Below are 26113 nucleotides of genomic sequence, written 5' to 3'. Positions count from 1 at the left end.
CCCTTCGTTCTTAAGTTTTACTTACTGCATGGACACGAATAGTCAGAAAATGAGTGATGCAAGCTGCTGCCCTTCACTACCACTGAGAAACTGACTGTATCATCTTTCAAAATGATAAAGCTTGTGGCCTGATGTTAGCATCCTAATGCAAAACGTGATTGGTTACTATTCATTAGTAACTTCATTAAAAGTTTCCAGAGTTGATTTATGAACTGCAAGGGAAGCACTGAATGTTTGCAAGTATATATTTAATATATATATGTGTCCACTATTCTGTTTTATCTGTGCCATTTTATGCCACATTATATGCTTGTTTGTTTGCGCATTATTTGAAAAGAACGCCTGAAACCTTTTTTTATTATCCCTTTTGTCTACAAACTGTTGGCAGGGAGGTTCAGCTAAAGCAGTCAGCAGGTCACAAGGGACCGTACGCTGACTTCCAAATTATCACCAGTCCATCATCTTCACTTGGATTTGCATCCCCGTAATGCAGTGGCTAAAAAGCTACAAGACGGAAGTGACTACTGATGATACGCTTCACTGCCAAATTTATTAAAAAAAAAAAAAAAATGAAGTCCCGTTCTCTGACTTCCTTTGCATACAAATTGGACTTCTATGTGTGAGTGACTGTAATGACTTTAAAAGAGACCCTTGAGGAAGACGATAGCGAGGAAAGTGGATGGAAAGAGAGGAGAGGGAGGGAGGGTGAGGGGAGAGGAGAGTAGAAAAGGACAGGAAAGGAAGTAGAGGGGATGTTGGGAGAAAGAAGTCAGCAGGAGAACAGAGAAGAGTAATCAGGAGACAACAGGAGAAGAGAAAGGGGTAAAAAAATAGGAACTTATGTAATAAACAGAAAAATGACACGAGTAGGAAATTACCTGATGGGTGCTCCACGTGATTGGGCCGGCTTCAGCAGGATGGTAATGGTTGTCTCCGTCTCATTCAGTGGAGCCTCAGACTCGTACTCTGGCATCATCGGGGCTGACGGAAGGAAGAAGTGACATTTGAAACTAGGGTGCCTTTTACTGAACGATGGCACTCGAGGGATGTCACAGTTTGTCACCCAACAAAACAAAAATAACCGCCTTTACTGTAGCTGTTGACACTTTGACATCCTGTATAATGAAAAAAATTTTAATTAATACCACCCCAAATCATAACAGTGTCTGACATCACTCAGGAATCAAATGGGTAAAAAAAAAAAAAATGTTGACCGTGCCCCTTCCTCAACCCCCCAAGTGCTTTTCAAAGTCGTGTAGCAAGCAAAGACAAAATAAAAAGCGGGTTTCAATGTGTAGAATGAGCATTATGTCAAAAAGGATTAAAGCAATGGAAAGAAGAGAAAGGGACCAGACTGAGGACATGGTTTCTGAAATTGAGTGATACTACTGGTGAGGTCTGTGTGTGTACATGTCAAAGGCAAACCTTATCTTATTCTTTTGAGTTAATATCAAAGAGCAGAAGGACTCACTCCCATATGCACGTCAAACTCTTGAGTCACCACTCTAATCAATATAAATCGAAACAAATATGTCACGTAAAGCCCTAAAAACCAATCTAATTTACAAATCTGTGCCGGTACTGATCTTTGGGTTAGTTTGTTTTGACATATCTTGACAGCAGCGGCCTCATCAGTTGCTGTCAAGAGCTACAACAAGGTGGATGTCTGCTTCGCTCTGGAGGGCTTCACAGACGTTCGGTTACATTCGGCTTTTTAATTTCGCATCGGCCGTGCCCTCATATCGGAGGTGCAGCATCAGTGCCTCTCTGAGTAAAACATCGGCACTCTTTTCCCTGATTGGGGTGGCATTTAAGGTTATTAACAAGAGCCCAACCCCTCCTCCTCTGTCCATCCATCTCTATGTGTCGGCATCATTTAACTTAAATCTCTTCATCCTTTGGTCCCTGAATGAGATAATGAAAATTGGGGACGGCGTGACATTTGGAGGGAGACAGCTCTGTTATGTGTTGAAGTGCCATGTTTTTTTTTTTTTTGTTTTTTCTTCTCTTAGCAACATGTTGTTAAGGTTTCAAGGGATGATGGAGGAAAGGTCATGGAAAAAAAAAATCACTGTAGCTGTTGACAGGTAGGACAACGCTGATAACACACTGATGACGCGTTAGACTGTGGTCTTCCGTAGTTTAACCAGCACTCAACACCGTCAGGACGCAGGATTCAGCTGTGTAGGGTCAGTGGGTAGAGCGAGGCATCAGTACTGCTAATGCTTGGGTTTAACTCACAAACCAAAAATGTGGGAACCATAATTAGATTGAAAATAGATTCTCCAGGGGGGTTAAATGTGATGTGTGTGGCATCTTTATCTCAAATACACTTTGGCGTAATTATAATGATTCAAGTGATCTTACGTCACGTTTCCCACTAACCCCGTAGCTTCTCGTAACAAAGGAAAAACTGGCCACTTGCCGTGGCACGGCACAGTTTCCGGTACTGAGTTTGTAACTGGATAAACAGGAAAAGCTGTGGGATTGGGAAAAGAGCTTGACTGCTCAGCAGAGCATCTCTGGATACATAAAGGCTACAAGTGAAGATGTATGACATTTCCCCTGCTTCATATCACATATGGATTGAGTGGTAATGATCAATTAATTCATGCGAGGTGATAAACTCTTCCTGGATTAACTAGGGGTATAGATTTCAGTTTTACATAGTCATAAAAAGTATGTAACGATGAAATGAAGGTTGTACGTAAACATTAAAAGGATTGAAGAAACATAATGTTTGACAAGTAGGTGCCATCTTGCTTTGAATATCAGCATCTCGCTGTTCTCTTAACGCGTCAACACAAAGCTTTTGAGAGAAACTGTTCCAAATTTTGGTATAAATCTCTCAATACTTTCAAGGAATGGATTGTTATATGTGGAGCTCAACCCAGAAGACAAATGTTGCCCTGAGGGCCAAGCTTGTCACCTTTACGAGAAGCGTTGGCCGCTGTCCACCTCCCGTCTCATTGGCTATAGCTGATCTAAATGACTTACCCTCAGCCTCACAGAGTATACCTGGCTTCAATAAAATTCGGGATCGCCTTGCCACTGCAGCCAGTCGCCAAGAAATAGTCATGCTGAATAGACAGTTGTGTAACTGTAGCATGCATAGCTGCGTGCAACAAGCCACCATTTGTACAGCGAGCTTCTCCACGGATGCACTGATGAAAACCACAGCTAAAGGTCACAACTACCTCAATGAGGAGGAAACTGAAATAACAATATCGTGAAAAGGAAAGGGAAAGAATAGGGAGGGATTATTAGAAACAGGAAAAAAGTAGGAACGGAGACAGAGAGGGAGAAAGAGAGAGAGAGATACCGAAAGGGGAAAGGGGAAGCAGCTGAGAGATAGAGGGAGAGCCAGGTAAAGCTGGAGGGAGATGGAGAGAAAGGGTGAGTCAGAGAGATAAAGAACAATGAGAGACATACAGAGACAGAAAAAGCAACTGGGTTTTATTTTGCATGATTTAAACAACAAAGAACACCCTTCACAAAACAGCTGGAATAAGAAGAGAGTCTTGTTCCAGAATAAAGAAAAACATTAACATGTGAGGGCATTTCACAGTTTTTGCTCTGAAAGTTTTTTTTGTTTTTTTTTCCAAGGGATTGTTTTCGTTTTTTGGGTTGCCACTGACATTTTCTATCGATAAAGACTGGCGACATAAACAGAGGGTTAGAAATGAGAAAAGAACCGAAAGAGCCAGATAGATGCGAAAACGTTCTCTCAGACCGACAAAGAAAGCCACAAAAACCCAGACCGGCACATTCACAGGGAAACTGACTGACATGTCAACCCACCAGCTGGTCAACAAATTAGCCTTCAGTGTCTCACACTTCACCTGCTGTTATTGTAATAAAGAGAGTGAGTGCGTCGCAATGTTTTTGTGTAATTAAAGAGACAAAAAATCCAAGAAATGTCACCAGAAGTGAAAAGACAAAAACTCACTTCAGCCAACACAAAATGAAAAATTAGAAACGAACCAAACGACAACAACAACAAAGCGAATGTGGCTCTTTGGCTATAAGTATTTTTACCTGCTATCTTGGTGGTGATGCGGGTGGTGACGGGCGGGCCAAAGCCCTTGTTCGTGGAGGCCTTGAGGGTGAAGAAGTAGGTGGTCCCTGGGTAGAGACCTACAAACAGATGGTGGGTCTCGTTCCTCAGCTTGAACACCTGTCCCCTCTGGGTTGTCAGATCTGCACTGGGGTCCAATGAGCTCAGGGCCTTGTAAGTAATCTGGAGGCAGACAGGAAACAATTTTACTTGTTTCACATTTACACAGTTCTATGTAATTTAGTCTAGTTCTTTTTAGTTTGGTTCACTTTGGAGACACTAATCTCAGGTCTTTTGACCCGTTGTTATGGCGCTGACTTCAGTTATAGTGTGAGTTTAGCTTAGTTTATCATCTAAGGCTCTGGATTCCTCTCCTAATTTGTTTAACCTAATTTAGTCTTTGTACAGTTTAGCATAGTCGAATAGTGGAATAATAGTAAATTAATCCATTTTCTGCCCACTTGAGGGTAGAGGAATTAAGCTTAAACACAACCTTTACATAGTAACACTTGTTGGGGTGAACATGTTAACAAACATTTGCCCTGTCAACGTTACCTGATGAACGAATGTCCAGTATTCATTCCATTTTTAGCTTTTTCTTGGCCGACTCCTGAAGAAAATGTCTGACTCTTTATCTGCTAAAGGCTCAACTGAGATAAGACCATTGACACGGAACCAAAACAGTGAGTTGTGGGCCATAAAACCAAAACAATAAGATGAAAGATGCTAAAATGCATCTTTAGTCAGTGATTTTACAATAATTCCGGGTTAAGATGTTGATATCATTGTTTAACAGTTGCTTTTTTATTCTGCAGAGATAAATTGCTCATAATGAAACTATATTTCTGATATTCAGATTATGCCACTAATTAAAAACTTGACTTGACTAGACTGAAGAATATCAAGTCAATTTTACATCAAGTTTCTGTTTTGCTTTTTTTTTTAATTCCAAAACAGTAGGCTTCAGAATCTAAGCCTCCCGCCCAACCACCCAACCACCTCCACTGTCACATTGTGCAAATCCAACCAATCGACCATCTGTTATTAAATTGTCTGTTAAATGTCAACAATTCAATTATTCAATTTTGATGTAGCAGTGATGTGGGCTATTTACTGCAGGTCTGTGTTCCTCCCCATGATCTCCACTTTGAGACTGGAACAAATTGAACAAATTGACCCATGTCCGCTAAACTGGCAAAGGCACTTCAACAGTTCTTCTGTTAAAAGAACTGTCAATGTCTGTCGTAATGTTGCTACTGGCAAATTTCCACGCTGCACAACTGCCAATGATTGCACACATGGGCCGAGGCAAACACACACACACACACACACACACAGTGGAGCACTGGAGGACAGCTGTCATTGTGAATGACAGTCAGTACAAAGGAGTATTGACTGGTGGTGGTGGTTGGGGGGGGGCACATTAATAGCGATTCAACCCCAGACACGTTTCAGCTCTGTGAATGTGAGGGTCTGAGTCAGGCTCTCTAAGTGCATTCCAGTTTGTCTTTCAGCCTCACAGTGAGAGAAAAGAACAAGGTACGTAAAGTGTGGAGGCAAGGTGAGAACGAGTGAGAGAGGTGGAGAAGGAGAAGGGACAAAAGAAACAGAACGTGAATGAACCAGAACGCACTCAATTGAGTGGAAACCTCCACCAACGCTATTTATTCTCTCCTCCTGCTCCAGCATAGTACGGGTTCATGTTTCCTATCATTTGTCTTCCGGGTTTGATTTCTCGACCAAACAGCATGCGAGGGCAGAGTCCCCGGGGGAAAATTATCCCGCGAGCATGAGCTGAGCATCATAGCTAAAAAGCACACACACACACACACACACACACACACACACACACACACACACACACACACACACACACACACACAAATTGTCTGATAAGTATAGCTGGGCTGTGAGCGCCAAATTCTATTCAAATTTGTTGGCTATCTTCTGAGACATCTCAGAGATTGGTAGCACACGATCATAAACTCTGCGGCTTGGATTTAGCCAGGGAGCTCTCCTGCAGTTGATCACCGTTTCCCATCTGCCCTTTCGGTTCCACTCTACATTGATCAGTCCACCAAAGGGCAAAAAAATCTTTAAGAAAGAATGACCGAGACAGAGAGCGAGTGTTCCGGTGACACCAAAATAAGTACCGATGTGCCAGAACTTCCGGCACTTTTCTGTTTCGGAAATAAAGCGTAGTTACGTAGTGAATTCAGACCGAACAACACGGGGCGAGAAAAAGCTGAAGTGAGACAGCAAACTTGAAGGAAAGAGGAAATAGAGAAACAATAAGCGCAGGAGAATGGAGGAGTGTAAAAGAAAGATGTAAGCAAGAGCAGCAAATACTGAGACGCGGAGCTGTAATGAATGAATGCTCTCCAGGTTCAGATATATACAAACGCACTTGCACAGGAACACGCTGATACCAGAGGGATTCCAGAGAGAGATTTAATTTAACTTACAAGCTAATTATGTTTATGATTGTCTTTAAATGTCGTACAATTTGGCATTACTGCTCTGAGTTTGCTTGCCAATAAAGAACACTGAATGGAAAAGTGAAATCGAGACGGGGAGGGAGTGTTTTGCCTTCGCCTGGTTCGTGCCTTTGCAATTCAAAAAAAAAAAAAATAAATACTGTAGTGACAATAACAACGCTGGATTGAAAGAAACAATCTGAAATGTAATGGTGAGGAGAGAAGGAGAAAGTGAGGCAGAACGAGAGGGAACGTGAGAAAAATAGTGAGGAATTCAAAGTGGCAGAGAAAAATAGGAAAGATGGAAGAAAGAGGAGAAGGAAAGAGAGACGAATAGAGAGCCAGAGAAAAACGGAGGCTGAGAGGGAGGGAAAAAGAAAGGCGGTGATAACAAGTGATGCAGATGGATGCTTGTTGAAAATGGGTAGCCTGGAGGTGGTGTGTGTGTGCGTGTGTGTGCGTGTGTGTGTGTGTGTGTGTGTGTGTGTGTGCTGCCTTGTTTAGCTATTTTTGTGGGGTCCAACAGCTTTAAATCGGCTGATTGAGGGTTAAGACTTGGTTTCAGAGTTAGGGTCAGAATTCGGTTTAGGTTAGTGTTAGGGTGAGGGGCTACGGAAAGCATTGTGTCAATGATGGGCCCCCACAAATATAGCAAAACAAGGATGTGTGCGTACGTGTGTGTGTGTCTGCGTGTGCGCGTGAGTGTGCGAGCGAGGCGGTGGGAGGATGATCCCGGCCCTTCACGCTCATGAACCGAGCGGCCCTCGTCAATCCATTAACAGACTCAAATAAAAAGCCCTGGCAGCTGGATGCCTCGCATCGACTGGGCCTGCGGGCTGGCGTGGCGATGTGTGAATGTGTGAGTGTGTGAGTGTGCGTTTGTGAGGAGGAGAGGGGGAGAGACAGGAAACGAGAGGAGAGGAAGTCTAAAATAGGGCAGAGGAAAGAAAATGTAGACAGCAAAACAAAAACACGAGCAAGAGAGAGAGAGAGACTGCTCTGATCACTGAACGTGGATTTTCTGGCTCCAGATTCCTGGAAGGACTGCAGTTGGCGGTAAACTCAAATTCCAGGCTCGGACATGCGACGTCCAGTCTGTGTGACTTTAGTTGAGCATGACTGATGCTCTTTCACGTGACGTGTTTTCTTCATACCAGTTGGAAACCCATTAAGAACTAGTCCACTGAGCATGGGTCCAGAGTGTGGCTTGCTTTCAGTTCATGTCGTTTGGTTAGATTAACTCTTGCTTTCTGGGTTTCCTCCTGTAGTTGGTCTGGATCATGTTCTCACTTCCAGCATTTCACTGTCTTGTTAGAGAACCAGAGGGCAACTCAAACTGCAGCCATTCAAGTGGCTCCCAAATCCCCCTCTCTATCTTGGTCCTGAACACGTGAGCTGAACCTGCGACGGCTGATCAGTTTCCCCCCCGTGTCACTATGGGCACACAGAGCTATATACAGTCACCTGTAAATAGAAAGCAGCGCTGTTTGATTGCTTCTCACAGGCTTCCGTACTTGAGACATTGTTGTCCTGCGAGTCTGCAGCGGCTGGAGCTCAGGCGGGTCCTTGGGCAAGGCGCGGACCTCAAAAATTGCTCCCGGTGTCTGCAAGGTAAGGCCAACTGTCCGAAATGAGCGTGATCGGCGTAACTTCTGATACCACGTAGCCCGATGATAACGGTTCGCGCAGCCACAGTCATCTTTAGCTTACTGTGCCGTTTCAGAAGACTGCGATGGCTATAAAAGAGCTGAGAAGGCGACCCTTAGTATGAACTGAATGGATGGATGGATGCTCAAATTGTAGTCACTCCTCCCTTCTGTTGTGAATGTCAGGTGAGACTGGTATCGTCCCCTGTCCTCTTGTTCGAATGTCCCCGTTCTCATCTGGCCAAGACGACCCTAATTCAGACTGTAAGTGCTCCGGAGTTTAAATGAAGTCCTGCAAACGTTGACACAGTGGGTCTTTTGTTTCATTGCCGCTGCACTGAGAAAGTACGTATAATGATGGCAAGTTTTCTCCTCCACTTCCCGACCCTTAACTTAACTCCCCCCGGCGCGGCGCAGGCAGACAACGAAAACACCAATCGGATTGAGGAACTCGGGACAAGCCTTCAGCCAATAGAAGGCGGCGGTCTAAAACGCAGGCGAAAGCCCCTGACAGAGCTGCAGCCTCGCCTTCGACGAGCAGCTGAAGTCTCCAAGGCCTGAAAGTTCGCCCGGCTGGCTGAATAAAACATGTAAAATCAATAGCTATTTATACAGACTGGGACTTAGGGGCTGGAACAATGAAATATCATCTATTTCATCTGTGCTGCAGTTTTGGTTTGCATATCGATGGCTGTTATTTTACAAGTCATGAAAGGCTCTCTATATTTTTATGGGCTTTACACACTTTCTCTCTCTCTCTGCCTTTGCCCTCGTCTCATCCACTGACTCTATCTCTCTTCTCTCTCCGTCCCTGTTGAGTGGTAGAATCTCTTTATCTGTTTATACCCCTCTTTCCATTGCGATAAGTCTTTTCCGTCCACCCCTCCCTATTTCTCCCCCTTCACTCTTTCCACTATTTCCTTAAGTTTCTCTCCATCTCCTCTCTTATCTCTCCGCCCGGTCTACTCATCCACTCCTTTTCTCTTTCTTTCAAAAGGTGGCGTTTGGGTCATAAACTTCAGATGTGCTCTCTCTTTCCCACCCCCCTCTACCTCTATATCACCCCTCCTTTCTCTCCCTCTCCCTCTATAGTTGATGCACTTGGAATTGGTAGAGCCATAAAGCTCAGGTTGTTTTATTGGCCTATGAAAAGGCAGGCGCGCAGCACGGCAGTGCATCTTGGGTAATAGAGTGTGCTTGTGCGGGGGGATAACCCATGGGAGGGAAGGTGTACGAGTGAGTGCGTGCGTGTGATTGAATTAGCGAGTAGGTCGGGGAAAATGAGCGCGGTGAAAAGAGGACAGAGGTAGACAAATGAGGATAGGACCAGAAGAGCTGGAAGAGGGAGAGACAACGGCGAGGAAGAGAGAGAAAAAGCACATGACAGGGAAAGATAGGATAAGAGATGCAAAGGGAGAAAAGCTGATAGGTGCCAGGGTATCACACCCTTTATAAAAAGGTTTACAGGTTCTAACTGAGGACTTAATTCATGGTTAATAAATGATTTAAAGTGGCTTTACAAATCAGTTTGAAGCCAATAATAAAAACAACGTCTGGGCTGCTGTGAAAAATCTCTGACTGGAGTTTCTATTTCTCCAGCATCGTTCTGTTTAGGTCTGTTTAAATCATTAAAGACCTGCGGAGCATCTGGACCAAAATCCATCTAGCAACAACCGCAGACCTGGACTATGGAGGGAAACATTTATTAACGACTTTTCAGCCTTTCTAACTAACTTTTACTTTGTCTCGTCGTTTTTTTTTTTTGACAAAACAGGTGTCCCGCTGAAAGATGAGGCAAAGGTATTTTTTTTACAGCCCAAAAGATATAATAAACCTCTAAACCCCTTTTATAAAAGCGGCCCTGTTAGAAAGTGATGCCGGGAACGCTGTACCTGGGCAGGTGTTTGTGTGGCAGCGTGTGCGCGCTGCGTGCCCACATGTGTGTTTGCATATACCACTGTGTGTGTTTGCCCATGCAGGAGATTGATGCTGGTTAATATCAGAAGCCGTAGCTTTTACCCAGCAGCCCTCTTCATCAAACACGCCACCGCTGCAGTGTGTGTGTGTGTGTGTGTACACCCTGCTGGGTCGCAGCATTTCGAGCTCCAGCCAAGTTTTATGGAAATAAACCATGTTTACAAGGTGCCGTTGTGGGACCGCTGCTGTAGAAATGCTATATCAATTCAGTTTTGTCATTTTCCATTTTTTATTCTCTGTGCTCTTGTTTGTTTTATTAGAAAATATGCGGTGGCTTCATTCCTCACTATCTCAGTGTTGCAGTTTTCTGTCATGTTGAATTAAGTAGGAACTATGTGAGGTGTTTGTTCTTTCTGCTCTCTTTTATTTCACTACCGTTCACTTGAGTGGAGTTTCAAATTGTTTACTACCTTGCAAATTTTCTAGCATGTCTTAGATGCTCTCATCCAAGGCAGATTACAGCGGTATAAAAAAATGAATAAAGCACGTTTCAGTCACTGCCTTGAAATTTCTGCCCTCCCTCTTCTCGGTGTAGTCGGTAACTATGTGGCTGAACATTACCGGTTTCCTAAACTGACAAGCCCGGACCTGTCTCCACTCTTCTATATTACTATGTATTTATACGGACCGGTACCCCAGGGCTTGGAATATAAAACATTACCTAATTCATCTACACTGCAGTTTTGCACGTCTGGGATGGTTCTTAACTCCGGAGTTTTACCGGCAGCACACTCTCTTTTTCTTGAAATTTCTTTAATCTTTTCTGTCTTTGTCTCAGTCTCGTATAACCTCATCTCTCCTTCGCTCTATTGTACATTGAGTATCCATTGTTTGAGCTGGAAATGCTATTCAATACTTTAAATGGCATGTGCATTTTTGTAATATGAATAAACATTTTCCTGTTCCTTTTCAGGGCCTCCTGTTAAAACAGGTTCATGAGATGAAAGTGGTTCTATTTAAATGTGTTTTGTCTTAAAATGCATTAACCAACCCCAAGACAATCCCAGTTATGGGTTGGAAAGGCAGAAAGCCCCAGTCAGCGGGCTTTTTTCTTACGTAACGCCACTACACGTGATATTTGAGGCAACATCAAAAGCGGTAAAATCCGCTTTTTACTCCTGCAGTTTATGAAAGACAGAAAAAGGTGTTTTTGGGGGCTTCCTTCCCTGAGCTGATGCTCTAAAAGTATCAGATGGCCTGCCAGCAGGGCTGGAGGATTTCAGGCTATGATCTGGTTCATAAGGGAGTAACAGGCTTGCATTGTACTCAGGCGAGAGAACCGGCCTTCCGTTGCTCTTCTTAAAATATGTTAAATAGAAATGTACAGTATAAATCGACTGTTGCAGCTGGGATTTTTTTTTCTCTCTACCTTTTGTGACCTCTCAAAGAGGATGCCTCAATCATCATTTGTGTGAGAAGTTTGAAATTAGACTAAGCCGTGCTAGTTTGTTTGTTGTTTGTCTCTGCAACAAATGTGCTAACACCAAAAGAGGCCTTGGTCTCAGATATTATAAACTCTCAGTGGCTCGACAACTACTATCCTGCCTCTGAATGCACCTAAGGCAGTTTGCTGAAGACGTGAATAACAGAGTACGAAGGGAAAACGCCGCCTTCTAAAATCCACTTACTCTTTCTCTCAAACTCTATTTTGACACTTCCTGTCGCTGCTCATTAGAGACCATCTCCAGTATAAAAAGAGACTACTTTATATCACCTATCCTGCTCTCTAATGCATAAAATAGAAGACATACAATACAAATACAAATCTCTCTCTAACTGTGTCAGGCCCAATATGCATAACACATAGTTCTTTCTGTTTCTTTGCACCTTGACATCTGCAACCGTGCCTTCAGACTCCGTAAAAAAAAAAAAGAGCTTCCCAATGAGAATAACAACACTGTCTCATTGTTGCAATGTGAAAAACCTGAATAAAACTTCTCTCCCTTACTCTCCCCTCCCAATGTAACCTGGCACCTCCTGACTCGCCCTGTAATTTGCCAGGCACCGGTTTGTTTTTAGTCCCAGCATTTCCGTTTTTAGAAGTTTCCATTTGGGACCCACCGCTCTCCTGGTTCCTCGCTTCAAAATGTCAAGACACTCCGGGTCACTACGAATAGAAAAAGCAAGCACACACAAACAAAAATGCTAATACCAAAGTCCGCTCACACACACACACACACGCATGCTAAGACATGCTAATCCAAATATGTATGTACATGCGAAAAACCCACGATAAACGCCAAGATGCACGCAAACGCACACATGTGAATACTCATGTATGCATACATAAAAACACAAATCGGAATTGAGTCATTGGCGTTTACCTCACCCCATTTTTCTATTGTTCCCGACTAGATAAGCTAACTGCAGAAAGAAACAGCCAGAGACAATAATCTGATAATATTTCCTAGCCATGCTGTCTCTATTGTTCTCATCAACTTCCTGATAAGCAAAAAGGAGTCAGAGCGAGAAAGACAGAAGGACAAAGCTGGATGATGACTAAATATAGCCTGATAAAATGCCCTGGCTGCAGTATTGTTCTCACTGAGATAAATATACACAAGAGAGAGATGGAAAAAGAAAAAGAGAAAATGGGAGGTGGGCCGTAGCAACAACATTGTAGCTTCATAAATAGCCGAGCTGTTAATCTGGAACAAAGGCCTCAATGGCTTAATCGGGCTGTTCAATCAGCAGTCAAGAGGCAGAAAGGAGGAGCGATGAGTTCTGGGAATATAAAATTCCGCAAATGACAGGATACAAGAGTTTGGGGAAGCTCTTGTATCCTGTCGCTTGTCCGTTATGGGAGCCGCTGTGACCGAAGCTCACGTCAAAATCAATACCACCTCCACCACAAGAAGTATCAAATAGTAGAAACCCAGGTCGCCCTGGAGGAGGTGATCAGAGAAAATCGGCCCGTGGCGACAGTCTGACGGGAAACGGCCTGAATCTGCATCCCGGTGATGCCTGTTTGACAGCCACCCAGAGACAGAGTTCAGACGAGTGACAGAAAGCGCGCTCTGCCTCTAGATGCTAATGTAGGCCACACGTGCTTCTGCTTCTGCTCTCGTTCCTACATTCAAAATCATTTGCTGACAAGGTATTCACTGACAAGCGGCTCACCGCAGATTGGCAGTGATGTACGAGCGTATTGCGGAATGCGTTTTGTGTGTTGTGGCGATGTGGTTTTCCACGTATCAGCAAGTTACGGTAATAAAAAATAGACACAACCCTCAGTTTCGTTCATCTTTTTTTTTCTGTCCTGGGTTTCACAGAGTCTTGCTTTTGTTACTCTAGATGTTGATTCTTAACTTTTTTTCCTTCCAAATCTAATTAATATACTGTATGGCATAAAAAAAAAAAAAAGAGAAAACACTAAAGACAGTGTTTGCTACAATGGGTGGTTGACAACATGTGATGGAAGATGTTGTGCAGTATACAGTATCCTCGCTTGAAAGGTGTTGGATCTGGGGCCGTGAAACCCTGATCAACAATTATTTCCCTCTGTGATACAGAATGTCTAATAATATGGTTTGAACAGCATGTGTTCATTTACGTAATATCTTGGAAAGTGATTCCGAAAATATTTCAATAATAAAATTCTAAATATTCCCTCAACTTAAATAAGTTGATGTGACCTTATAGTGTTTACGGATATTACTGAGTGGAAACAACAAAAGATATTTTAAGAATAAACTCATCAAAGGTAAAACCGGCTGTACGCGTCGGGTAACGAAGGAGGGAAACAAAGAAATGAACGCAGCAGAGGTAGACGAGGCCTCAGCACTGAGGTGAGGAGGGAGAGCGAAAAGGAGGATCTGACAGGTACGGACACCTGCAGAGCGTAACTGCTGCTGAAAAAGCGAAGCCCTGATTGGCTGCAGGGCAGGAAGTTGCAGAGCTTGAGAGATTACAGGGCCACACATAATCATTTGTGTGTGCGTGTGTGTGGAGGAGACAGACAGGGCAGGGGTAGGGGTCTGGATGGATAATCCTCGCTGACTATTACCCCCTTGTGTGTGCGTGTGTGTTCATGTGCCTCGGTGTATAATCCTCTTGTCTTCGACTACTTGCAGACAGATTAAGGCCGTCTTGCTTCGCTGAGATCAGATGCTTTCTAGGAGACCTGCCCTAATTGCTGCGCATTTTATTTTCTTTGATTTCAATGGGAAATGGACTGCACTTCTGTAGCCCCTTTGCAACTTTGCCTCTCATTCCCCCACCCACACCCCGAGGGCGCTAGCAAGGCGCCGGCCTGCACATCAGGAGCAACGTGGGGTTCCCTGTCCTGCCCAGGGACGCTCTGACATGTGGACAGGAGGAGCCGGGCATCGACCCACCAAACCGGTCGCAGGGGTTATAGAAACCACCGCTCGGTTGAGGTTTTGGGAGAAAGAAATCAACGCCGACTGTTGGTAGCAAACAGGAAACAAAAAGTGGTCTCCTGTGTTAAAGTCGGATATTTTGTCAAACCACTCATTCCCCCAACCTCCTCTCTCTGTCACACTCGTCTTGCTTTGCTCCCAACTAGAAAGACTCATGACTACGACGCCCCCTAGAGCGCTCCGTCACTGGAACATTTAAATATGTTGCTTTGGGGCATTTTGCTCCCTTATTTTCCTGGGCTGCAGCTTCTACTGTAAGAATTCTGACTGTTTCTCATCAAATTATAGAGCACTGAAATGTGTCCTGAGGGTTCCTGTTTTCACTATCAAATGCATTAATGACCAGACATAGAAAGTGTTTTAGTATGACTTAAACCTTACTATATGTAAATCCTCCAGGTTTGAGATCCGATACTCAAGTTGCAGAACTGACAAGGGCAGCTGAAACTCTGCACAAATTTACTGGAGGTATGATTATTTCCAAAAATGCCTCAAATGAAATCTCCAAGGAGATTAAGGAATAGCCCTACAAGCATAAGGCCTGTATAGTATCCTTTGACGGGCTTAATGTGTTCCCTGATGCTACCGTGTTGCTTTGCTCACTTAGTCTTACTGTTAGAAAAAGGAAAGGCTCTTGGTTCATTTCCTACCAGGCATATTGTTTAGACACAATGAGAAAATTAATAAAGGTTCAACAACCCCTGAAAATGTTTTATGCGTTTATTTCTTAATTAAAGTTGTTTGTGATCGAACAGTTGTGACTAAATACATTTACTTGACTGTTCCTGAAGGTGAAAGCCCCCTTCTGGTCTGTTAAAAACCAGGTTCTTTGTGCAACGCTGTAGGGCAGAAGTAGTTAGAGTCTCTCCCACATCAGGTGTCCTCACCGATTACAACCTGAGTGGAGGTTACACTTCAGGTAAATCACCTGAAATATAAAGGGCTTCCTCTTGGCTTGTGCTGTTCTAGAGGAGACCCTGAACCGCACCAGGCTGTAGAAAATACAATGTCTAAAATTATACACACATACAAAGGAAAAGCAGGGCCGCATTGCTCTACACAAGTACACCCGGACACGCGCAGGTGTAAGTGGTGCTAGGCCATTCCCCTGCAGGCCAGATAGGCGGTGCGATAGAGTGTATGGGGTCAGTAGCTCAAGGACTTGAAAGCCACGCTAAATATAGACCATTATTGACAGATGTGAAAAACGACACAGAGACAGAAAGGAAAGAGGGGGCGAGGAGAGAGAAGATGGATGCAAGGCCAACATTACGGATGAGATTGCCTCTCACTCTTCAGTAGCAGTGACTTGATCCCGTCTGTATTTTTGTCTGTATGGTTTAAAAGAGGCAATTATTTTCTCAGCGCAAGCTTTCAACATAAACCGGATCAGTATTCTGAAGTCTTTCATCCCCCGTTTCTTTTCTTTCTTCCCTTCTTGCTGTCTTTTAGATCTTGTAGAAACAGGGGAGTGCAAGGCAGCTTCTATGAACGCATGTGTGTATGGGCACTGTGTGTGTTCCTCTGTCCTTTCATCTGCTTTTGAACCATGCTGTAGTAAACACACGCGCGCGACTGCAGGGCAGATATCTTCTCTGGCCGATCGTAATCAGCAGCCTGAGTGTTTTTGTGTGTGTGTCTCAGACTCAAAGGCCCTGTTCATACCTGGCATTAACATGCGTCTCGGGTCGATCTGTTGACAAGAGGACAGCTCTCAGTACAGGTGTGAACGCACACGAGACACATTTGCGGACGCATTTGAGATCCGACCGCTCAGACCACATTAGGCCAGGTTCTTCTTTTTAAGAGTGTGAACGCAAATGTGTCCCGGGCCGCATTGAGTTTTATGATGAACCGAAAATATTATTACACTTCTCACAGTTTTTCCCCATACACTGGTTTATTTGTGGCAGCCCACTACGATATCAACATTGACCGCCACATATCGAATTTCCATTTGTTTACTATTTCAACTGTGTAAAATCTTATTTCGTTGTAGAGCTGTGTGCAGCGCATTATTCACTCGGGCCCCTCCGTGCTCCGCTCTCCGTCTCTCTCTCTCACACACTCAAACACATCGACAACGGACCGTCTGTCACAGTCAGACTGGCTGAAAAACAACAAAGGCATTTGGTCTTTGCCAACCGAAATAATGTACGCGTTTATTTTGCACACAGAGCAGGGAAGTGAGATCTGATCATAAGTGGTCACTCGAGACGCGTGCGGAGATGCATTTGAATGCCGGCCGGGTGTGAACTAACGCGCTTAGAGCCGTCCAATCGGGATCGGACCACCCAAGACGCATGGTATGGCATGGCATGCCAGGTATGAACAGGGCCAAAGTGAACTTTCAGTGAACTTTCTTTTTAGGCATTGCTCGCTTCCTGTTTGGCGCGGAAGTGAGCTGAGCCGCTGTTATCGCTCAGTAAACGGTAAACAGAATCGATAGCGGGATCGCCTCAGGCGACTGCTGCTCTCCTAATGAGAATCCATCATTCCTTTGTTCAGAAACCAGCGATGAGGGAAGAGAATGTAACAACTGTATGTCAGCTTTTCCTACAGAAATCAACAGAGTAACTCACTGAAATAAATGCCAGAGTGGTTTGCCAGTAGTGATTCTTGTGATTGATTAAAGGTCCTACTTGAGGAGAGAGGAATTGAAGAGTAAAGTTATTCACACACAGGACCAGACCAGAATAACTACCTACTGTACAAGTAGCCTATTGCTCGGTGTGTTGGATTAAACAGCTCAAAGGTTTGTCAGCAAAACTTTCCTATATTTTTCCCCGAGTATTGCTGCTGGATATTGAGCAGCTGGAGGGGTTGCGCGCCTCGAACTGCACACCAGCGCGTGGAGCCAGACGGTCACCGGTGATTCAACGAGTCCTCATACCGAAACAACAGAAAAGGTCATTTATCGGTGCCTTCCGAAACGGACACGCATGAGCGTCTGCTTATCTACCACTTCCACGGTAAAGGTTTGGTTACATTCGGGGCACAGACCAAAGATCGTGTTCTCTCTTGCTTCTGTGTAAAGATTCCTGCCAGTCTCTTCAGTTTAAGAGCATTTTTGAACGTAACCTTGAAATAAAAGCGTGCGTATATAGTATACGTATAGCTGTGTCACATCACGGCATCACGTCAAACCTACGTATTTCCACTTTCTGCATTTTATTTTATGAAGAGCACGCTCTTTAGACGGACTAAGCAATTCGTATGCAGATTTTAAGAAAATACATCAAAGTACCAAATTTGTTATACATTTTATATAAAGTTTTATTTGTGCGTAGCAAAGTCCAACTCTTTTGGTTGCGTAGGCTGAGGATAAATTCCCTTCATCAAATCTACCAAAATGTGTGTAATTAGGCCATTTTTGAGTAGTCGGAAAGCCTCCACAGATTTTGAGATTTTACCTAACTCCAGTTATCCTCAAACAGAGTAGACTTGAATACAAAAGCAGTAAAACCTTAATATCTGCTTTCCAGATACGGCTGAAACAGGAAAATCCTCGACTTGTTCGGTCGAACCAAATCAGCAAAGCTGTGATCTCACCATTTGCTTCACTGCTTCATTCTAATCAATGTTAGCGCCGGCATCTGTTAAACTAGCGGGGGTTCAAGAATAACTCCCCAGACACCAGCAGGGAGGCAAGCTAGCTAAAGAGAGGACCTGCAATGCTTGAGTGGACGGATGAGACAATCAAAGAAGGGATTGACAAGGTCATGATCTCTATGTGTGCCGGTGTGTGTTGGAGTGCTTATCTGCTTTCAGTTCAGTAACCACCAATATCTGTGTATTAACTGACGGGTCAGACGGGAGGTAAAGTTGCAGGGAGCCTTACATGGGAGAGAATTAGCATTTTATTATACCATTTAGAGTGGAAGCCTTCGGTTATACATCCAGCTAGGTTTATTTTCTTCGGTATATCAGCTGTTGTGGTTTTATCATGCCTTTTTGTTTCCCTGCAGTGTAAAAAACACCACACGAATGATGGTTATTTCATTACAAAGAAACTTCTTGGGTTTAATGCTGATAGTTTAGCATAGAAAACAGTTTGAGTGTTTAACTGGACAACTCGGTCTTTTTAAAAACACCCGTGGCACAACTCTATGAGTTTTAAACCCACAACTGTAAATTCCCCCATTTAAGACCTGAGTGCAGCTAAATCCCAAACAACAGATTTACTGACCCGAGTGCCAATTAAACCGCACCATGAAGAAGATCAGGGTGAAAATCCTGAATCAAATTTAGTCCAATCGAATCTAAATAGGTAAAGAAAAACTCGGAATGAACTACTGTCCAGTTCCTCCCAAAGTGCGTTCATTACTTTGGATTAGTAGTTTACAATATGAAAAATTCTCAACTGGACTGGCAACGACCACCCAAAGTGGAGGTCGGGATAGACTCATTTAGCAGCAACTGTGCGGTGGCTGACGGAAATTCCCCCTCTGGCCAGGGCAAAATGTCAGATAAGAATGATATACTGACCGGATTAAGTGCCAATTTAACCAGTTTAAGAAGCTCACAGTAAAACCTTGCATTAAATCAGTCTAATCTGCTGTTACCGTGTTCCCCCGCTCCCTAAAAGTTTCTGGTACTTAAAGTGTGCATTTGATCTAGCAGTTCAGTCCGTAAGGATTAGGTCCAAAATGGGAAATTTGGAATTTAAAAAAATAGGATATGACACCATTACAACAGATTACCCTACTTGAAGAATCCATATTCTATAGACTGGATTGTCTACATTTCAGAGAAACTAAATACGTGTCTGCCCATTAGTCATTTGCCTACAATTCTGTGATTTTAATTGTTTTTCGTGACATGACTAGAAATACTCTAATTGGTGCAGTGGTCGATAACAACGCTTTGAGAACAAAAAATACTGCTTTGGAATAATCACTCTTCACTGCTACTATACATCCCTTTAAAAAAAAGAGTAATGATTTTGTTCTTCAAGATTTTGTTCATCAAATTATCGTCTATGTCTTCCTCTGTCCTCACCCCACTTCCATCCACCCCCTCAGGCTTCTACCCTGCATCGCATTTTCCCTAGACATCATTTATCCTCTCTCAGATGAATAGAGGACAAGAGGGAGTGTGTGTGTGTGTGTGTGTGTGTGTGTGTGTGTGGGGGGGGGCTTGGTCCCATTAGATCTCTCCCAGATGTTTCCTTTAATCCTGTAATTAGCTTCAATAATAGTAATAGATACAAGAGATGAAGTGATCATATTTGCACACCGAATTAATTCATGTAATCATGGGATGATACTGTCTCTTTCTGACACGTCTCCAAATGCTCACATGATATGTTTTATCTCCTTGCCCAGTTCTCTCCTCGTTCCTCTCACTCTCCTTATCTCTCCGTACAATTCTCCACCTCCATCCATCTATCTCACGCACCCCACTTCTTCCCCCCTCCCTCTCATTGTCCTAGGTGTAATTCATCTGGTTTCCATCCTGAAGCGAGGGACAAGGAGGGGGGGAGAAAAAAGGAAAATGCAAGAGACAACAGAGCAGGATAGGACACGACAAGAGCCCCTTTAGATGTTGCAGATGATGCCTTTAATCCTGTCAATAGCTGCAATTATAGTAATTATCTCTAATAGCAGCACATTGTGTTGAGGCTCTGATATGTTTAACAGATGATGCCGAATCGTGCCGCCTCCGCCAGGCAGAGAGGGCAGGGAGCTTAGATTCATATTAATGAAACCGACACAAAACAAGGCGAAATTGATGATGGTCCCAAGAGGTTTATAGACTGCAGAGTGTTTTTCAAGCTCCAGGTCGAGGTCTAATGGAGGTCTCAGAGATGGTACTGAGTGGTCTTTGTACTACGCAGAAAGAGAGGAGAGAGTGGAGATTGATGCTAGGAGGTAGAAAGGGCTTGGGAGAAAATAGAGGCAATTATATGGGAGGGAGATGCTGCCAAAATAAGATGTGCTTGTGTTATAAGGTGTGTGAGGTTTTAAAATGAGTTGAAAACAGCAGCTAAAAGACAAAATATATCTATAACTCTCAACTGAGCTCAAAATATGAACTTTTTAAATTTATAAAATACGTTTAGCAAAGAAGTGCGATCAACAGCAGAAAAGACAACAGAGAAAAGAAACGCAGGAACAATACTTCTGTGAACGCACACTTTGTCAGTGTATCTACGATACAAGTGGTTGATCCAGCTTCCGCTAAAGAATATCGCAGACATGTTAAAGTTATAGACATAACTTGTCAAGTGTAAAAGAAAGCAGCCGTGCAAACGTCTCCAAATACCAAGAAGATACTAAAAGCTGCAACACGTTTCGTGGATGTTGGGGGAAAATAAAAAAGAGAGTTGAGATTCTGAAACATTCCTACCCGCGGTGAATGGGGAAAGTAAAATAAAAAGAGTAAAAACTTTCTGTCCTCGCTCACACACATGGAGGTTTTTCAAACTATACACACTTTTACAAGTGTTACACGAAGGCAGCCGGACTCGATTCAACTCTAATGCCAATGGCTGGGTGCTTTGTCCTTAACGACAAGCTTCTGCCTGAGTTTGTTGCTGGGCACAGGGATGTGGTGTTTGTTGAGGATCCTCCTGAGTTCGTCAGAGAGTCTCGCAACGTAAGGATTAGCAACGTTGTTGAATGTCAATTTCTTGTCCTTATCCTCGCTGCCAGTTCCGGATCTTCTTGTGGTTTTGAGAAAGGCCCAGTGTGGATAACCACAGGTTTTAAGAGCTTCACCGAATGTGTCTCTGCTCCTTCCCCTCTGTCCTTGTGGGCACATTCTCAGAGAATGGTGCAGGGTAAGACACCCAGACATTAGCGGAGGAATGTAGTGCGCGCAGTTCAATGAAGCGGGGAACGCGCAGACCAGCAGCCACTTAGAACCGAAGACGCCTTTCGGATGACGGGCGAAACGTCTTCGAGAGCCTCGGGCAAGTCAAGTTGCCTTTGTATAGCAATTAGAAATACCGAGACCTGGATGACCGAGAGTCTTCACAGACAAACTCTACACCAACACGCACATACAGTATGTGTTCACACACTCACTCCAGCAGTTAGAACAGTGTCTAACTAACGCATTTCCTCCACCTACAAAAGCACAACCTTACTCCTCCCTTCACACAGTCTCTCTCTCGTACACACGCACGTTCACAAACTTAACAACACACTCTACCACCGACTGCTTGACTAACTCCTCGTATAAATACTTTCATCACTCTTCACTTTGCAACTCACTTCCTCTCTCACACACTCACTCAGGAATCCCTGACTTATCTAAGAACACGCATTCTTTTGCTTGCTACTTCACCCTATTTGGGATACACGGACACACACACACACACACACACACACACACACACACACACACACACACACACACACACTCTAACAGCCATGCCAGGTCTCGGTGTGAGGTAGCTCCTTGATGCAGTGATATAAGAGGCAGACAGGAGACAGAGAACAGGTCAATAATTCATTAAATAGGGGGCTCAACTTAACTTCAGCCTGAGTAAACCATCTATAATCACACACACACACACACACGCTCACACACACGCTAACACACACAAAGTGTACATCCACATCTCTCAATCTGTCCCTCTATCGCACTCGCTCCCAGATATTGTCTCAAGGACTGTCGAGGGATAAGTCTCTCTTCCACTTTCTGAGCATTTCCCGGCCCTTCTTTTCTCCTTCCACAAGAATTTACAGTCACATCTGAATTGCTGCTCATCTCTAATTTTTACATGACTGTTTATATCTATCCCTGGCTGTAACACCCATTTGATACCAATATGTTCTGACACTAATGTGGTGGATTAAATACGACCAACACTACTGTTTCTGTACCTGAGGTTTTCCACATGGTTTTAAACAGAATCCTTGCCTTTGAGTCTTTATTGCATTGATTCATCTTCAAAAATACCAATCAAGTCACTGTTTGATTTTTCTATAAAAGTCCTATATGTAAGTATTTGTTTCTTGCTATCGCTATATAGCCAACATTAGCATTAACAGCTGTTTACTTACCGTTCTAGAAGAAGATGTTTGCAGCAGTGGAAAGCAACGCCATGTTAACTCTTGTTTTGTGTCTATTTCTGTCACTTCTTTTTGTTTGCCGCTGAACGTAGTTATTTTGGCGGGAGCGAGCGGCGGTGGCGGCGGTGATAACGGTCGCTTGTCAAGAGCTTCGACCATTGTTGCGTTTACTCTTCCATTCACTGACTTAGAGGTTAGAAAAACGGCCTCTGGGCAGCGCTACTTCTCCATCCTCTAATGTTGGACAGAGGGGAGACGCTACAGTGACTAGATGGTTAGCATACTAACTTCAGCAGATATCTCTGCAACTCAATACATAGACTTCTTTGACATAAACGTCAAAAGTGTTATTTTTTCCACATTCTGTATAGAATTTAAGTTGCTTTTTGAATGCATTAAACTAAAATACTTACATATAGTACCTTTAAATTGAAGCGTTGTCGCCCTCTATGATATTGCCCAGCTGAGCTGGTATGGTTTAAAATGATACCATCCTATACCTCAGAGAAACTACATTATGACATGATTTTTTGCCATGGAAATGCCAAAAATGCTGATTTATAATTTCAAATACACGTTCACACATACACCCTATTTGGCTAAAAGAATGTGGACACTCTTATCTGGAGATGATGGGGGTTTGGGCTAAGCCCCTTAGCACCCGTGAAGGGAATCTTAACGCTACTGCATACAATAGTTTTTGGGTTTGTTTTAGACATGTTTTAACATGACAATGCCCCGCTCGGAAATGGTTTTTCCCAGTCTGGTGTGGAAGAACTTGACTGGCTCGCTCAGAGCCCTGTCCTCAACCTGATCGAACACCTTTGGGATGAACTGAAATGCAGCCAGAGAGCCACGCCCATTAGCCAACGTCACTACCGCTCTTTTGGATGAATGGAGCAAATCCTTGCAGCAAAGTTCCACTATCTTGTAGAAAGCCTTCCCAGAAGAGTGAATGCTGTTATTGCAGCATATTAATCCCAATGGCTTTGGAAATAGATGTTTCACGATCACATATGCTTGTAACGATCAGGTGTCCACATACTTGCGTGTGTGTGGATTGTTGGCTTTGGAATCCAGTTTTGACACTACATTCCCTGTGGTTCGGATCAGGACACCGTGTTGAAAAGAGTTTGCACACCCAAATCTATCAGAATACCATTTTAATGGACTGCGAGTAAATTAATGATCAGCGTCGACACCGCCCTTCCGTAGAAAACGAGCCCATAGGTTGTCTGTGCAAGCGACTTATTATGACCCATAGTTCCGTTTAGTTTAAAATCAGAATCAGAATGAACGTTTACAGCTGCAGTTTGAACAGACTCTTGAGGTCTTACCCCTCTTCTACTTGAACTGCTCCTATCCTTACTCTCTCGCTCATTCTCACTTACCCTTCACTTGTCTCCTCTTACCTCTAACTAGATTCCTTCCTCTCTCTTTCACATGTTTTATTGTCCTTGTTCACTTGGATCTACGTATTATTCTTGAAAAGCGGGTGAACAAGTTTTTTGAGTTTTTGGCTCTTATTTCCAATATATTCTTCCTTTATAAATACAATGGTATCTTTCTTTCTCCATGCACTCCTTCTCTCTTTCTCCATCCTGTGACCATGCCTCGTCCCGTCTCCTCCACCCTTTTTCTCCACCTCTCTTATGTCTAGCTTGTTTGGCTGCCCCACCTCTGCCTGCTGCCAGCAGTGGTTGACAGAGGTCGCGGTGGTTTGTGGCCGAGGACAGAAAGACGGACGCTGGGATTGCTGCTGCGGTTGTAATAAGGCAGAACGCTGCCGAAAGGCCGGCCAAGGTGAAACGAGAGATCTGGGACATGAGGTCAGGATCAGAACTGGGATCAAACCTGCAGCCCTCTGCTTCACACAGTCATAGCCCAATATTTTCAATCCAAGATGTTATCAATTTGGGGGAAAAAATAAACTTATTTAATTTTCACTTATTTAATTTAACTGAACTTTAATAACACATTTGATGAATTTATGGCATTAATTTCAACCAACCACGGCTTAGTCAAATTGACAAGCAGCATAAGTGACGTTTGAATTCTAGTTATATCGTCTCCCCGAGCTACACACTCCTCTCACCTTGGGCTCTAAAGTAAGGGGCCATTTTGGGATCAGTGTTATGAAATTTGAGGCTGCCCCCGATGAGTTCAAGTGGAGGGAACAGAACCGGAGGTCACCCCTTATGAGTCATGAATTGCCTTGCTTTTCGTTTTTAATCAGAAAAATATACCTGTCACTCATTGTAATATATATTACAAGACACATGAATATTCATCAAGTAAATTCGGTCAAACTTAAACTTAACTCAGGATAAATTTAGTGAATGTTCAGCAGGACACTCGATTGACTCATCATTTCAAGTCAAAACAATTGAGTCAAGGAAAAATGATGTTCTGAGACAAAAGTGATGTTAAACCTCATAAACTGGTACCCGGTATGTTTCACTCACTCTGTCTCAATACCGGGTTCCACGCTTTTACACTTTGAAGCCTCCCAGTATGGATTGAAACCAATAAACTGCATGACGAGCCGGTAAAGGGGCCAATGAGTGTGAGCAGTGTTTAAAGGGCTTGGACTGACCTCGTACAGCGTGATGACCCCGTTGGTCTCGTTGGGAGCCTTCCACTGCATGAAGATCTTCTCTTCGTAGGGCGTATTCTGCAGAGACTCCATCGGTACAGAGCCAGGCACTGCAGGGACAGGGAGTACGCAAAACATTACAACGCATTTCAACATATATAAGTTCTCAAATTTACTATTGAGTGCAACAACGGTTTTGGCAACAAATTAACTTTATATTACTAACATTTGAAGTAAATAACAGTTTGAAGTGTGATCATTTATTTCCTTTTTTTTCCCGCCAAATCTAATTTAGTTACACAAGATGTTATAAAACCATCCCGCCTCACGAAATACAGCAAAGAAGATCTGTAAGTGCACTGTTGATAGATCGGGACAGATTTCCTCCCCCAGTCCTAATTATTCATAAAAATATCACTTCCGGTACAAATGAAGCCACATGCATGTGAAAACTGAGCACGGAGGGAAGCAGTATATATTGAAGGGAGTGTAGAATGAAAGGAGAGTGGGAAGAAAAGTAGAAGAGAAGCAGGAGTGAGGGGGAAAAAAAAAGAGAGGAGGAAGATTATCTATATTAAATTTCACTTCAGTTTCTCGTCATATAATTCCATTATTTAAGTGTAGCAAAAGTTTCAAATATCTGGGAACGTACTCATCAAAAATATTAAGTTACCAAAGATCTAATTCTGGACTCTTTCCCTGTGAGGCAGAATGAAATACGCTGATTGCTTTAGAAAATGTTACCATGAAAGACATTTGTAACAAGTAGGAAAGACATGATGTTCCTTTATATTTCTTGTCCTCAGAAAAGTTGAATTTTTATTTATAGTATAAATTGGGTTTTGCTGACACTGACACGCAGCAAGAATTGAACTCAGAGGCGATTTCCGAAAATGAATAATGTCCAATGTCCTATAAAACTAGACAAAGAAATGTAACCGAGAAACATATTTA

General features: G+C 43.3%; 1 protein-coding gene across 1 annotated transcript in view; it reads right to left on the bottom strand.

The window, feature by feature from the left end:
• The window catches only part of ptprt (protein tyrosine phosphatase receptor type T), a 239634-nt gene that overhangs the window by 143554 nt on the left and 69967 nt on the right, over nt 1-26113 (bottom strand). Inside the window, exons 6-8 of the mRNA XM_040158914.1 lie at nt 25160-25269; nt 4039-4240; nt 879-981 (exon numbers count right to left, since the gene is read on the bottom strand). Coding sequence (XP_040014848.1) covers nt 879-981; nt 4039-4240; nt 25160-25269 — 415 coding nt within the window. The remainder of the gene's footprint in view (nt 1-878; nt 982-4038; nt 4241-25159; nt 25270-26113) is intronic.

This window comes from Xiphias gladius, chromosome 21 (assembly GCF_016859285.1).
Source record: "Xiphias gladius isolate SHS-SW01 ecotype Sanya breed wild chromosome 21, ASM1685928v1, whole genome shotgun sequence".
In the NCBI taxonomy this organism is placed as follows: Eukaryota; Metazoa; Chordata; class Actinopteri; order Istiophoriformes; family Xiphiidae; genus Xiphias; species Xiphias gladius.
Note: the sequence above shows the minus strand (reverse complement) of the source record. Positions and strands in the feature narration are given on the sequence as shown.